Consider the following 14543-nt stretch of genomic DNA (forward strand, 5'->3'; position numbering starts at 1 on the left):
TCTTGCTAGGCAGCCTTTCTCCCACAGCTTCAGCTCTTGCCAGATTCCAGCAGCCACACCCTGTCTTGGTCCTTTCAGCTTGACAGCTTCTTGCTTTTTCTGGCCCTTAAGTGCTTCACCACCTTCCCTTAAATTAACCCACACCTTTGTAAATAGTCGTTTCTTTAAATTTCTTCTATTTTCATTTGATTCTTTTTCTTTTTGAATCCTCTCTTATTTCTGCTCAAACCTTGACAGGTTCAATACATACCTAACATTCTTAGTCCAATTCAATGCATTTTTAGTGTATAAAGCATTCTGCAAGGCAATACAAGGCATGCAAAGATTCAGTCTTGCCTTTCAGTTGTTCAATCCAGTACAAAACGAAAATGAGAGACACACAAATAATTATATATTCTACATAGAGATCAATTTTCTTCATCATAGAGAGACAATATATTAAAATAGAATAATTGGTTAACTCAGAGAGGGAAAACAGCTTTCAAGTTTGCTCTGGTCCCCATTTATCACCAAAGGAGCTCTTCAAAGGAGAGTGAATGAGTGGGCGTATAGCTCCCTTATCTTTTGTCATAACTAAGCTAGAATAATTACCTTAATATATACATTTCTGGACCTCAGACTCACTCCAGTACTTTCTGATATACATTTATGACTTTTGAGGGTTGATGTGAGGCAACAAGATGTATAGCAAAGGCCTAGATCCTTTAGTATTTATGAATCATATTTCTGTTGTTGTTGTTAAAAAGCAGAAAATACGAAGAACTCAAGGATTTACAGGATCAGAGATTTCCCAAGACGGGAAAAGAATATCAATTTCCTGATCTTATGCCCCTTTGTCTATCTTCCTCAGCTTTGTCATGTGAGTGGTTATGGTGCTTTGTTGTGGAGAGAATGGAATTTGTAGACCAGGATTTTTTAAATTATACAACAGGCAGTATGACTTACCAGTTTAAGGGCAGACCGCTTGGGTTCAATCTTGGCTCTGCTACTTCCTTAGAGAAGCTATTTAACGTCTCTGTTTTGCAGTTATCTTACCTAAAATAAGAGCAGTACTTCTAGGATCACAGTGAAACTTAGGTGAGTTAATATGCATAAAGAATTTGCACACAGGACATGCTATACAAGTATTCACTGTTGTTCTTGCATTTTTGGAGTTTATAAAGTCATTATGAAATCCTGTCTCTGAAATAGGTTTGGCCTGGCACATGATTGGCTTTCTTGATGGGAAGAATTCCATGTGGCCAGTAAAACTCTTCACATTTTACCCAGTATATGCTTCTGTCTCAAGATGTATTTCCCAAGATGAGTCCTGATTGGATATAACACTATGAAACACGGCAAAATTTAATATTAACTGAAGAACTCTTCCAACTGTAAGTTACAGAGGGCTCAAAGCAGGAAGACATCATTGATTGGGAACAGGTCAAAAGACACTTAACAAAGGTGGGTATTTGAGATAGGACATGAAAAAAATCAGTGGGACATAGAAGAGGGGGAAAGGAAAGGTACTCTTTCCTCTTAGAAAATGATTTTTAGTTCCCAGATTGTGCTTGTGTTTTGTTTATTCCAGGGTACACTTTCTAAAAGCACTTAATCTTCTCAAGGACGGCACTAATAGTCTCAGATGTTATCTATTCTGGGGATGGAGTGGAGTGGGGGAGGGGGTGGGGAGAAATAACGGTTATGTAACCATGTCATAAATTTAAATTCTTTGTGTTTCACTTTGCCAGAATTTCATTAAAGACTGTGAGTTTGCAATAGCTAGGTTCCAATTGTGTGTGTGTGTGTGTGTGTGTGTGTGTGTGTGTGTGTGTGTGTGAGAGAGAGAGAGAGCGAGAGAGAGAGCTCCCGATTCCAGCCCTTCCCTCCCTTCTTCTGTCCTTTTCTCCTAGTTTTGGGGAACAAGGAGGATTTGTCACTCCTTAAGGAGTGAATAAAGAGGAATAAGAAGGATACCTGTTCTGAGTCAGTTTCATGCCACAACTGCTTCTCTCTGTCTCTGTTAGTGTCCCCAGGACACTTGACCTATTACCCCCAAGAAAGCGTGTCACTAACAACTTTAAGTGTCAGCAAAAAGGTGACTATGGGGCTGGCATTTTTACGGCACTGACTTTTTATTTCCCCTTCACCAGCCCACAAGGCTGTTCTAACAAATTAAATTTGTACCGAAGACTCAGGGTTATAGGGAGTTTACTTCATAACAATACAACTTACAATTGCATATTAGATATCCTCAGTCTTAAATGTCTTTTGGCTACTCCACTATTAGGAATTTTCTTTCTTCTCTCATCTTATTGCCAAGTCTCTCTCCTCTCTCCTCTCTGAGTTCTCTACCCTTCTAGATTCACCACAGTGTAAAAATCTGTATTTATTATTATGCAGACCATTTTATCTATCTTTTTGTTTTATCACCTTCTTTAAAAACATGCCCTCAGGGTCTCTCCTTCCACCTTCAAATAGCTCATCAAGGCATTTTCCTAAACAAAGAAGCTAAGAAAACTCTGAAGACAATTCTGGCACCAGATGCTAAATGATAAATATATGTGATGGAGAAGAATTCAGACAAAGGAGAACTGTACAGGCAGACCTCAGAGAGAGTGTGGGTTTGGTTACAGACCATGGCAATAAAGCAAGTATAGCAACAAAGGAAGTCATGATCTTTTTGTTGGTGGTGGGTTTTGCCTTCAGTTCGTAAAAAAAAAAAATGCAACATCGGTGAAGTGCAATGAAATGAGGTATGCCTGTAAGTGAGTACGAAAGGATCAGCCTGGACCCTTATCCCTCCATGGACGCGCTAGCTAATCTATATGCAGTAGCAAAGTGGAAGACCATCTTTGCTTAGTCAGGTTAAACGTTAGATGACTTTCTTAAGTTGGATTCCCTAGAAATAGAACTGAGATGGAAATGACTGTACAAGCGTTTCATTGAGAGAATGCCCTAAGGAAACGTGTAGAGGAACGTGGAAAGCAGGATGGGATCTGGGGAAAAGCCAGGTAAAGATGTGCGTTCAGTTAAAGTCTAGGCCTAGCCTGATCCCATGGGGAATTCTAGAGCAAGAATAACACCACAGAGTTATTCTAACTGGAAACAAGGGCCCAGGCGGTTGCACCGACATATCAGCAGACATTGACTGTGGGCCATCCTTGAGGGGAAGGTGTAAAGCATTTCCAGGTGAGATATTTCTTGTTGTCCTGGGCTGTTCTCAGAAGAAAGGTATGCCTGTGAGCTACTGCTGACTAACATGTAAAGCAGCTGGGGGACGGTTGCACCAGGCTGATGAAGGGGCTGGGGGCTGCGGCAACAATAGCATCTCCTACAAGGAGCGACACCTCACAGCAGAACTTACTGTCCTAGCGCCCAGGCCTGGAGCCAACTGAGGCAGCTCTGGAGCTGGGTAGACCCAGGAGAAGATCACACATACACCAAACTGCGTTCTGCCGTTCACTTTATGTTGCCTTTTATTCTTCTCTAATTCAATTCAAAATTTCTACCCCCCTCATATTTTTATTATGTTTCATATTTTTATTTTATTATGACTCACTAATCATAAACATTTACGTTCTCATGAGTATTGATTGGTTCTATAATAGGCACCACTACAGGTGAATTGCCAAAGTCTGATCGATCGCATGACTGGACATGTGAAAGGCTTACAGAAGAGCAAGGCATTGCTGTCTTCTGATTGGTCGACCCTTGAACATCATGGGGGTCAGAGGCACCAACCCCAGCATTGTTGAAATCCTACGTATAACTTTTGACTCTACAAAAACTTAACTATCAATAGTCTACAATTGATTGGAGGCCTTACCAGTAACATAAACAATCAATTAACATATATTTGTATGTTATATGTATTATGTACTGTATTCTTACAATAAAGTATACTAGAGAGAAGAAAATGTCATTAAGAAAATCATAAGAGAAAATACATTCACAGTACTGTACTGTATTTATTGATACCATAAGTTTACTCATAGGGCATCTATTTACAAGATGAAAAGAAAATCTACCTATATTCGGACCCAGGCCATTCAAACCCATGTTGTCCAAGGGACAATAGATTGATTGATTCAAATCTTAGCTGGAGAGGCACAGATTCACAAAAATTTGATTGCTCTTTCAAAAGAAGCAGATGTATTCACTTAATATTTTATATAGCAGTTTTTTTCCTAAGAAAGTATTTGACAATGTCCTATTCATCTGACAACTACAGATAAAAATAACCCAGAGCACAATTGTTCCCTATAACAAAAAAGAATGGAAAAAAGGATGTGCACAGTTATATAGTATAGTATTAAAGCCAATATTTATTTGTCAGTTGCAAAGAACAATCAAACTAATTCTACTAAAGAAAGAAGTTAATTTCAGGGACACAGAAACTTTAGACACTCCAAGGACAGACAATGACACAGAGGGCTGGAATCAGAAGCTCTCTATTTCTTAGTGATGATATGGTCTCCTTCATCCCTGATTCTCTACAGTTTAGTCCAATTGTCATGGCCTCTTAACCATCATTTTTAACTTCCTCACCTTATACAGAGCCATCAGCCCAACTCCACACTAGACCACTAATGACTAAAACCTCCCTCTAGGTCTCTTGGTTCAAATTCTTGAGAAAAAGAATCTGAGTGAGGTGACTATGTCTAGACCAGTGAACTTTGGACAGGATCACTGACTGTCCACTCAGCATGGCTGTAGCAAGAAAGTTTGCACTAAAAAATTAGATTGGGTACGAGAGATACATTGGTATTTATGCTACATAGAATTTATACAAACAACACACATTCACATTCTGTAACTGGGTATTCCACATTTTCCTGTTAAGACCAGAGGAAAGTTTATGCTGGTGTAGCCTAAGGCCTGAAGACTAATAATAATAAGGCCTTGAACAAATAAGCCTTTTACTCAATACAACTTAGAATGAGTGAATTCTCTGAGCAGAGTACGTCAGGAAATAAAGAAGACATCCAGAAGAAGTTTCAGTTTTGGACTATGTTTGTCTATTTTAATGACCCAGATGAGGTAGAAAAGTTAGGGTGGGGGAGGGAAGCCCGTATTTTTTTCCTAAAGTCATTTTTGTTTGAGGGCATTGAGGTTGAAATTAAGATGGTAGGTTCTTCTCTAATCACTCCTACTCAGTCTCATCCAGCTTCCTGAAGCTCCTGGCTCACAGGTCAGACTTATGTTTCTGAGGAACAATGTTATATACAGTGTGACTGGAGATTTCAGAAGGACGTGACTACTCCTGAAGTCCCCTTACAAAAATACTGATAGCAATGCCTGAAATTTCATCATTAAAGATTCATCTCTTTCCAGGTGAGTTTCTAGGTATCATTTCCCACTAAAAGGAATAGCCTGTCTTGGAAAATGGCTGATTCCAGATCAGGGGCAGGGAAAGATGAAGATTAGTCTGGGACATATTGTCTCACAAACAAAAAAATGCTTGAAAACTAATTGGGTCATGTCAAAGGGACATAGGAGCTGACTTATAGGGACTTTCATAGGTTAAATTTGGAACAATTTGAGCATTAAAGAGAATAATAATGACAATTCATTATACCCTCCAAAAGTCCATAGCTACACTTAAAAGAAAAAGGAAAGTTCTTCTTTATAAAAGAATGCAGGTAATAAATTTTGATGAAATAATAGAAGGAGGAAATCAACATTTTACAACTCTCAGTATAATAATTGTCTGAGACAAGGATCCTCAGTGGATTTTTCAATTATTATTATTATTGGTGGTGGTATTGGTTCCTGGAATCCATGACTCCCTCTCACTTCTATAGTTACTCCAGAGTTGCTTTTGAGGGTAGGAGCTTGCAACCCAGGCTAGTTTGCCATCTTGGCAGGAAGCAGGAACTTAGACATTTTTATAGCTCTTGATCTATAGTGGATCCAATATTTTGGACCCAACATAGGGTCTAAGAATATTGAAGTAATTTATACAGCCACTAGACTGTACCATAGTGCCCACTATTTTGTACCCTCACAAGCAATGTGTATACTTATAATTTTTTCAGTTCCCGGGGAGGGGGCGGAGTATAGCTCATTGATCGGTTTGCATTTCTTTGTTTAAAAATGAAGTTGAAAGTTTTTCCAATATGTTTATTGAGTCCATGAATTTCTTCTCATGAGAATTTGACTATGCATAGCATTTGCTCATTTACTTTTTAAAGGCTTTAAGATAATGTTCTTTTCTCACTTATTCCATCTTCTATGATTTATTTCGGTTTATGATTTATTATGATTTATTGAGGATTTTTTAAAGTATATTATAAAAGGTCTTTATGGTATAATAAAAGCAATAATAGATCTGATGATATAACAGAGATGGGATTCTCCTCCAAGAGTTCTCTATGAAATAAAAACTGTAATTCCTTTTTGTTTTGTTTTTTGTGTAAAAATATTATTTGTATGCACTCAAAACTGTCAAAATTTTCTTTACTATTTTATATATTGTTTCTAAGCTTATAATTACAAAAATATTTCCGCAATTTTCACAGCTGTTAAATTATACTTTATTCTAATTTCTGAACTTTAACATTTTACTAGTCAATCTTTTAAATCCATATGAAATGGATTTGTGGGGTGAGAAAAAAATAGTTAAAAATGCAAAAATTACAAATTGACTTTCAAAATGGACTTTCTTTTTACCTTTTATCCAGCTAAATTTTTACTACAGTAGATGGCAGAAAACCATGAATCCAGGCATTGCAAAGAAGATAAATACACTGTTGTCAAAAAAGATTGCTCCGCCAAAATAGAATAATGATAGAGAAGAAACTCATAAAATGTTCTGAGAGACTGTTTTGGTTTCATTTTGTTGTTCTGATAGCTTGATTGTTGGGGGGAAGGGCTGGAAAGAGAAATGGAAAAGGCTAGCTGATTTTAACTCTTTTATCTTATTGCAAAATTGCCTGACTAATACAAAAGCAAGCTTGAATTGCTCCAGCTGGTGCAGCCTAGCCTAGACCACATGGAGTTTCAGGGATAAATTGAACCATGACTGTTACACTTTGCTGAGCTGATAATCCTTTTATTTCCTGAACACATTCAGTAGCTATGAATCACTTTTTCATTGTTTTCTGTTTTCCTTTGATTAAAATTTTAATGAATTTATAATATATACACTTTTATTCTTTGACGACCTTTATCATTTACAGATCGCACTCAGCTCCTTTCACCTTACTGAGACGTGTCTTCACCCCAGATGCTGATCTTGGCTTTAGGCAGTCTTTCTAAACCAAGGAAAAATCATGTGGACGCTTTTTGCTAATTGCCTGGAAAAATAAGATAACTAGGTGGCAGAAACATACTCATTACCCTTCCTGTGTGCTTTCCCCCTCTGGAAATAATTTGGTTTATTGAATTTATACAGTTCTTACCTTCGACCTGGTAGAAAGTATTTACCAAGACGCTTTCAGACTTCACACCTGGATAGTTCTGTTGCTAGAGCTCATTTTCACATTGGTTGTCAAATAATTTGAATTAAGTCTGATTCCTTCTTTGTACCTTAATGTTTTCATTTTCAATACCACGTAGCTCCTATCTATTGAGGATTCAATTATTCAAAACATTTGTATAAATGTTTGAGGCTCATAGTTGAATGACATTTCATAATTGCAAAGAAGAGGTTAGAAAAGAAACGAGGAAACTCATGGTTAGTTTTAGCCTATCAACCCTAATGAGGAACAGTGGCTGCTAATTTTTAAAGTGATATTATCTGGCCTTTGCTCTAAATGTATTTTTTTATTATTGTTGTTAAAAACCACAATGGTTAACATATGTAAATATCCCTAAAATAAATGAATGAATGAAATCCAGCAATCCAAATTTTATACTCCAGAATTAACTAAAGACTATATAACAGCCTAAAATCCACCCATTACAGTGACTAATTTGAAGAAAGTACATTAAATCATTAGACAGATAAGTCTATGCCTCACTTGAAAAAATTTAATTCTATTTTACAACTTTAAAAGCTAATGCCATGAGAAGGCCATTATGAACAGCTCTGTGGTACTTTGATTTATTTTGGCCTGTTTTATTGTATTAGTAAAAGCTGATTAATATTCCTGTTGAATGTGTATAATTCAGATTAAATGAAGGAAAAAAACCACACTTCCATATTTTCAGCTTCTCTTTCTTTTTCTTCTTTGTATTGTGAGATCTGGCGCCTACTGACCTTTACTATGCAGCGTTGGAATACATTTCTTACATAGATTTTACCCATTAAAATCAACTAAGAAATGCTAGGTTCCCAAATTGGACTTCTCAGATTAGATTACTTATCCTGTTTCTGAAGGAATAAGTTTAATGTGGGTAAATTGTGAAGCAGCTGAGGGGTAAAGGGAGTATGGGAAAAGCTGGGGCCGTCAGAAAGTAGCATCGGGCATCTGTCTGGGGGAGGGAAGGAAGAATTATAAAGAGAACAGGAGAAGACAAAAAAGGATAAGGAATATAAGAAATAAGGATAATTTCACCCTTAATGTTCATTTAGCCAGTCAGTCAACCAACATTTATTGAGTGCCTGCTGTATGCTGACACCGGCCAGCTTCCAGGGCAGCGATGCAGTTGTCAGACAGCTTCTTCCTGTCTTCAAGAAGTTTATAATCTAGAAAAGGAGATAAGAGGAAGACATAATGATGTTAACAGAAGGTAGAATGAGATAAAGGACATGGGTTCATTCATCTTGAATTCCTCTCCTCCCATTTTCTCTTAAAGCCACTCTCAAAAGGTTCTTACCCCCATCAATCCTCCAAAAGTGCTTTCATAAAAGTCACCAATGACCAAATGCTAAATGTAATGGTGAGTTCTCAGTCTTTATCTGACTTATTAGCAGCATTTATCACAATTCCTCATTCTTCCTGAAATATTGTCTTCCCTTGGCTTCTAGAACACTCTCTTGGTTTTCATCTTCCCTCTCTCCTGTCTCTTTTTGAATCCTTTGTTAGTTTATCCACTTCTCTTAGATGTCTTTATGCTAGTGTGTCCCAGAACTTGGTTGTCGGTCCTCTTCTCTTCTGTCTACACTCACCCCCTCAATGATCTCTTCTAGGCTTATGAGCCTAAATACCACCTTCTTGCTGATGACTTTCATATTTGTATCTCCAACCAAGACCTCCTTTCTGACCTTGAAATTCATATATCCAACTGGGTTCTTGATACCCCCGTTTGAATGTCTACTAAACATCTTATATTCAACCTGTTCCTAATTGAAATCCTGATTTCCACCCTCCAGCCCCCAAACCTACTTAACCTACAACTTTCCCATTCTCAGATTATGGCAAATCTATCCTTCCATTTGTTCAGGCTAAAAACCTTGGAGTCATCTGTGTTTCCTCTCTTACATCTAGTATGCAAACTGGCAGAAAATCCTGTTGGCTCTACCTTTAAAAAAAAAAATCCAAAATTTGATCATTTCTCACCATCTACAAAGCTACTACTCTGGTCCAAGCAACATGGTCCTGTCACGTTCTCTTCCCTTTTAAAGGATCTCTCCACTTCAACCTTTGCCCTCCTCCCTGTAGTCTATTACTAACCCAGCGGCCGAGTAATTCTTGTAAAATGTAAGTCAGATCAGTCAGATGGTGTTCAAAACCCCGCAATAGCTTCCCTTTTCACTCAGCATAAAAGCCAAAGCCTTTAAAAATGGCCCTAAGGATTCCCAATGAGCTCCTCTCCTACTCCTTGTTCATTTGTTCCAGACACACTGCCTCCTGCTGTTTCCCCCAACACACCAGGGATTCTCAGGACCCTTTCACTGGCCATCTCTCCTGAAACAGTCTTCCCCCTAGATGTCTGCATCATGACTTCCCTCAGCTCCTTCAAGTCTTTGCTCAAACGCCACAATTGCAATGGGACCCAACCTGCCCTCCATCTCATTTAAAGCTGCAAATTGCATACCCACATTTTTCTTCATACTTTACTTTTTCATTTTACTTTACCTTGTCATTTTTCCATAGCACTTATCACTTTCTAATATATCATATAATTTCCATATTTAACATGTCTGTTGTCTGTTTCTCCTTGCCAGGATCTGAACTCCATGAGTGAAGGGATCTTTATCTTCTTTACTCACTGATACACCTAAGGAACCTAGAACACCATGTGGAATGTTGTAAGTACTTAGTAAAATTTGTTGAATTGAAATCAAATTCATTCAACATCCATATGGCAAATATATATTTAACATCTATTATGGGCCAGGCACTGTGCTAAATGCTTAATATTCAGCAATGAAGAAAACACACTTGTCCTTATGGTCACAGAACTCACAGACCAGCAGGGATCACAGACTGAGCAAGTAATTGCAATGTGATGATTGGTGTAACAGAGGAGCAGAGAGCATTATGGCAATATATCTTGAGAATTTCACTGAGGCCTAGGAGTGAGAAAAAGCCTCCCTAAGGAAAAGATGGAAATTCAGACCTGAGTAAAATATGAAGGGGAACTAGCTGGTGGAAAGGGCAAGGAGAGAGTTCTAGACTGAGAACACATGTTGGGATGGTGTGATAAAGGCATGTCCAGACGGAATACTTTGCTTATTTATAGGGTGATGGGGGGAGGCCACGTGATTGAGATCACATTTAAAAGTAGATAGAATTAACCAGGTAAGATGGTTAAGGATAAGGATGGGTACGGGTGGAAGTGAGAGTGTGCCAGATGAAGGAACTTAAAATAAGCTTAAAATTAATAGGCAGGAAAATGTGAAGTTGATATGATTCCGTTTGCCTGGAGCATAGGGTTGGGTTCTCAAGGAAAACACTGAGAGAAGAAAAGTAGGTTGGGACCAGAAAACAGTGGGGGAAAGTCCTGGAAGATTGTTAAGCAGAATTGTAACATGCCCCAAACTGCAGTTTAGAGAGATCTAATGTGGCTAGCTGCAGGGGGTAGACAGTAGGAGCAGGTGAAAGGGGAGCAGAGGCTGTAGGCAAAGTCTGCTAAATCTCACCTTCTACTCTGAAGGCCCCAGGCAAGGACCCTGTTTGCACTGAGGGGGTGAAAGACAAAACCATGATAATTAAACGCCACAGGAGACTAGAATGAACACAGGAATTCCAATTTATTTATTTATTGTGAGAAATATAACTGTCATAAGAACTGGAAATTCTCATGTTAATACTGACCACATTCTTTCTACGAATGGCAGGGAAAATCAATACAAGAAGCTCTTTTACAATGTGCAAGCACTTGAAGATTAGTTTGCTTGATGAGTGTGAACTCTTCCTATAGCTGAACTCCCGGCAATCAGGGCATGGCTTAATAAACAGGGAATCAGGATGAATTATTAGCTGGCTTGGGGCTAATGGCAGACATGAACCCAGGTAGCCTGCTAAGCCTGCTTAAAATTGGAATTTAGCATTTACCAGAGGTTTTCAAGCCTGGATTATAATCTTCTGAAGAGCATTTAAAAGATACCAACGCCACCCCCTCACCCCTCCCACACACACAATGAATGGTAACTATGTAGAGGTTGTGGATATGCTAATTAACTCAACTGTGGTGATCTTTTCACAATGTATACATATATCAAAACATCAAGTTGTACACCTTAAATACATACCATTTTTATATGTCAAAGTTATCTTAATAAAGCTCTTAAAAACTGCCAAAGCTGGGCACCACCCCAGGTGAACTGAACCAGAATCGCTGTGGGTGGAGCCCAGGCACTGGTCTGACAGTGGTAGTTGCTAAGAGCTCCCCAGAGCTATCCCTGCGGACTGGTCCAATCATGGACCTCGGAAGAGCACTTCTGCAGTAGCCTCTGGAACCTCCATGATGCCTATGATGCCTCCAGAGAAAACTAGTTTGGTCAATTTCGCACAGTCTGGTTCCCCACACTCTTTCTTGGGATATGTTAATTAATATTCTAATTATGTTATTTTTATGTGTTCAATAAATATGTTAATTATGTTTGGATATGGTAATTCATTCCAAGAGGTTCCAGAGGAGAGATTTCCTACAGGTTTTGGAGCAGTGCTGCTTTTACCTCATGTGTCTGTCTCTGCTCTTACTCATGCCTTGTTCACGGTCCTTCATTTTCAAATTCTTGGGGTGAGGGAGGTACCTCACTAGGGGACTAGATGAGCTGAAGGGAAACATGCCTGGAATAGGAAGACTGGGTAGGAATCTGTGCAATAGGTACTAGGTTGTAACTAGATAACAACAGTGAGACAGAAAGAGAATGGAAAGGACAGGGGAGGGGCAGGGAAAGGAATGGAAGATTAAATTAATTGTATTTGATTCAAATTATTCTCTTTATACTAAAATTAAAGAAAAAAGTTTACAGAGGAATAATTGAATTAGGAGGGGTGATTCACAAAGCATCATGAACATAGAAAATTATGTGGAAGTTGATCTCCATTACACTAATTCATTGACAACCTAACCACAGGTTGTAATTAACTGTTTGAATATTTTTTCAAATGTAACTTTGAACATTTCACCTTTTCTGTCTCTAAATTACATATCATATAGCAATTAGACTATTATGTCACAGAACAGAAAGCTGAGCTACCAATAAATGAATTTTGGAAGAACTAGCAATCACTCCAGATATGCAGATTTAGAACACACACACACACACACACACACACACACACACGCACAAGATATACCTGAATAACCCAAATGCTATGCTTAAGATGATTTCTGATCCTGGTAGTATTTTAAATAATTTTTCAATACTTGGCTTTTCTTTGAATATGCAGGCAAAGGATTAAGAAATAAATAAATGAAACAATTTTTAAAAATTAACCTCTATAATGAGTGTCTCCTACATTGTTCAGTTTCTTCTCCAGATAAGAAATATAATTGCTTGATGTACATCACTGTTCCGAGATACTTAAAGGCAACATGTTGTTTACCAATTCCCTTTCAGGATTTTTCGTCTGTGTTCAGGGGTCTAGCACAATTGCAGAACCATCTAAACAGCTATCCTGCTGAGTTAATAATACCACACTATTTCATTTTAGAAGTTTCCTTTTCACCATTTGGATTCAATGGCAACCATCTCGATTATAAAGTAAAACAAACTGAAAAGTTTTTGACAGAGGTAGAATATGATATCTGAAATTTTAAAAAACTGAACATTTGCTAAGTTTTAAAACACAATAGCTTGACATGAATGGTTTTTTAAAAAAATCCTATTTTGCTAAAAACTTTACTGATGGTACTGAGAATTTTTCCAAAGTCAAACAGCAGGCATTGGGGACTAAGTGCTCTTGAAACACAGAATCCTCCAATACAATTATCTACGGGACTGGGCTTCAATCAGTCTCAGTGGGATTTGGAAACAGAATACTGACAGAAGTAGATACTCTTTGGGAACTTTGCTCTCTCACTGCTGTCCCCATTTGCATCCGCCAGCTTTTGCTGCAGCAACAATATACCCCAAAAACCTTGCAACTTACGACAATGAATATCTATTTCTTACTTTCAAGTTGGCAGGTTGATTGTGGCTCAGCTGGCTCTGGCCTGACTCTGGATGAGGTCTGTGTCTGTGTCTCGTTCTGTGTTTTTCATTCTAGCAGGCGGGCATACAAGAGGGTACGTAGGAACACAGAATACCTCTTAAAGCTTCTGCTCAGAACTGGTAGTGCTCCTTCACCTCCTGTCCCACTGGTCAGAGCAAGTCACATGGGCAAGCCTACAGTGATTGAGGTGGCAACATATAAACGTGACAGGGTAGGGAGGGGAGGTCAAATGTGAAAAAAAGGAAGACCCACCATGCCATGTCTCTAAAAACTAACACGCTGTGTCCCCGGGGTTAGGGCAGAAATGTTTATCAGTACTGTTGGAACATAAAACCCAATTTTAAAAACCATTGTCACAATCATGATATTGTGCAGTCTTATCTTACCATTTGAAAAATGAAATAGTAAAGCTGCCTTACTTCACCACGTATGGTAGGCAGCCTCTAAAGTGTCCCCAGTAATCCCTGCCTGCAGGCATTTACACCCTGTGTAATTCCTTCTCCATGAGTGTGGACTGGGCCTGATGACTCTAGGGAAAATACCCCTGTGTGTTTCTTTACTCACACACCTACAGTACTTCTGATAGCAGATGTGCGGGTTTTCCACACATCACACAGTTCTAGGCAACACCAGCTGGGTGTCCTATAATTCAATCAAATTCTGACACTATCTATCTGGAGTTAGTGCAGATCCCACAAGGTAAGAGATCAATCCTTTAACGGACCCCACTTCAGGTGGCGATCGCAAACCCCAGGCTGTCGTCTGTACCTTTGACCAATCAGCGATAAATTGGGGTTCCCACAACCTCTTCTTGGGTTTGATAATTTACTAGAATGGCTCACAGAAATCAGGGAAACACATTTACTGATCTATTATAAAGAATATACTGAAGGATACAGATGAACAGATAGAGGAAGAGACACATAGGGCAAGGTGTAGGGGAAAGGGTGAGGAACTCCCATGCTCTCTCCAGGCACTCACCTTTCTCCTAGCACCGCATGTGTTCACCAACCTGGAAGTCCTCTGAACCCTATATTTTGGGGATTTTTATGGAGGCTTCATCAT

The 14543-nt window shown here is 38.7% G+C and overlaps 1 protein-coding gene across 1 annotated transcript in view; it reads right to left on the minus strand.

The window, feature by feature from the left end:
* Positions 1-1172: 1172 nt before the first annotated feature.
* Positions 1173-14543, minus strand: part of SREK1IP1 (SREK1 interacting protein 1) — a 211445-nt gene continuing 198074 nt past the window's right edge. Inside the window, exon 6 of the mRNA XM_088796525.1 lies at positions 1173-8614. Within this exon, the coding sequence (XP_088652651.1) occupies positions 8520-8614 (95 nt within the window). The 3' untranslated portion in view covers positions 1173-8519. The remainder of the gene's footprint in view (positions 8615-14543) is intronic.

Source organism: Rhinolophus sinicus, chromosome 3, assembly GCF_057876585.1.
Source record: "Rhinolophus sinicus isolate RSI-liver-muscle chromosome 3, RSI-T2T, whole genome shotgun sequence".
Lineage (NCBI taxonomy): Eukaryota > Metazoa > Chordata > Mammalia > Chiroptera > Rhinolophidae > Rhinolophus > Rhinolophus sinicus.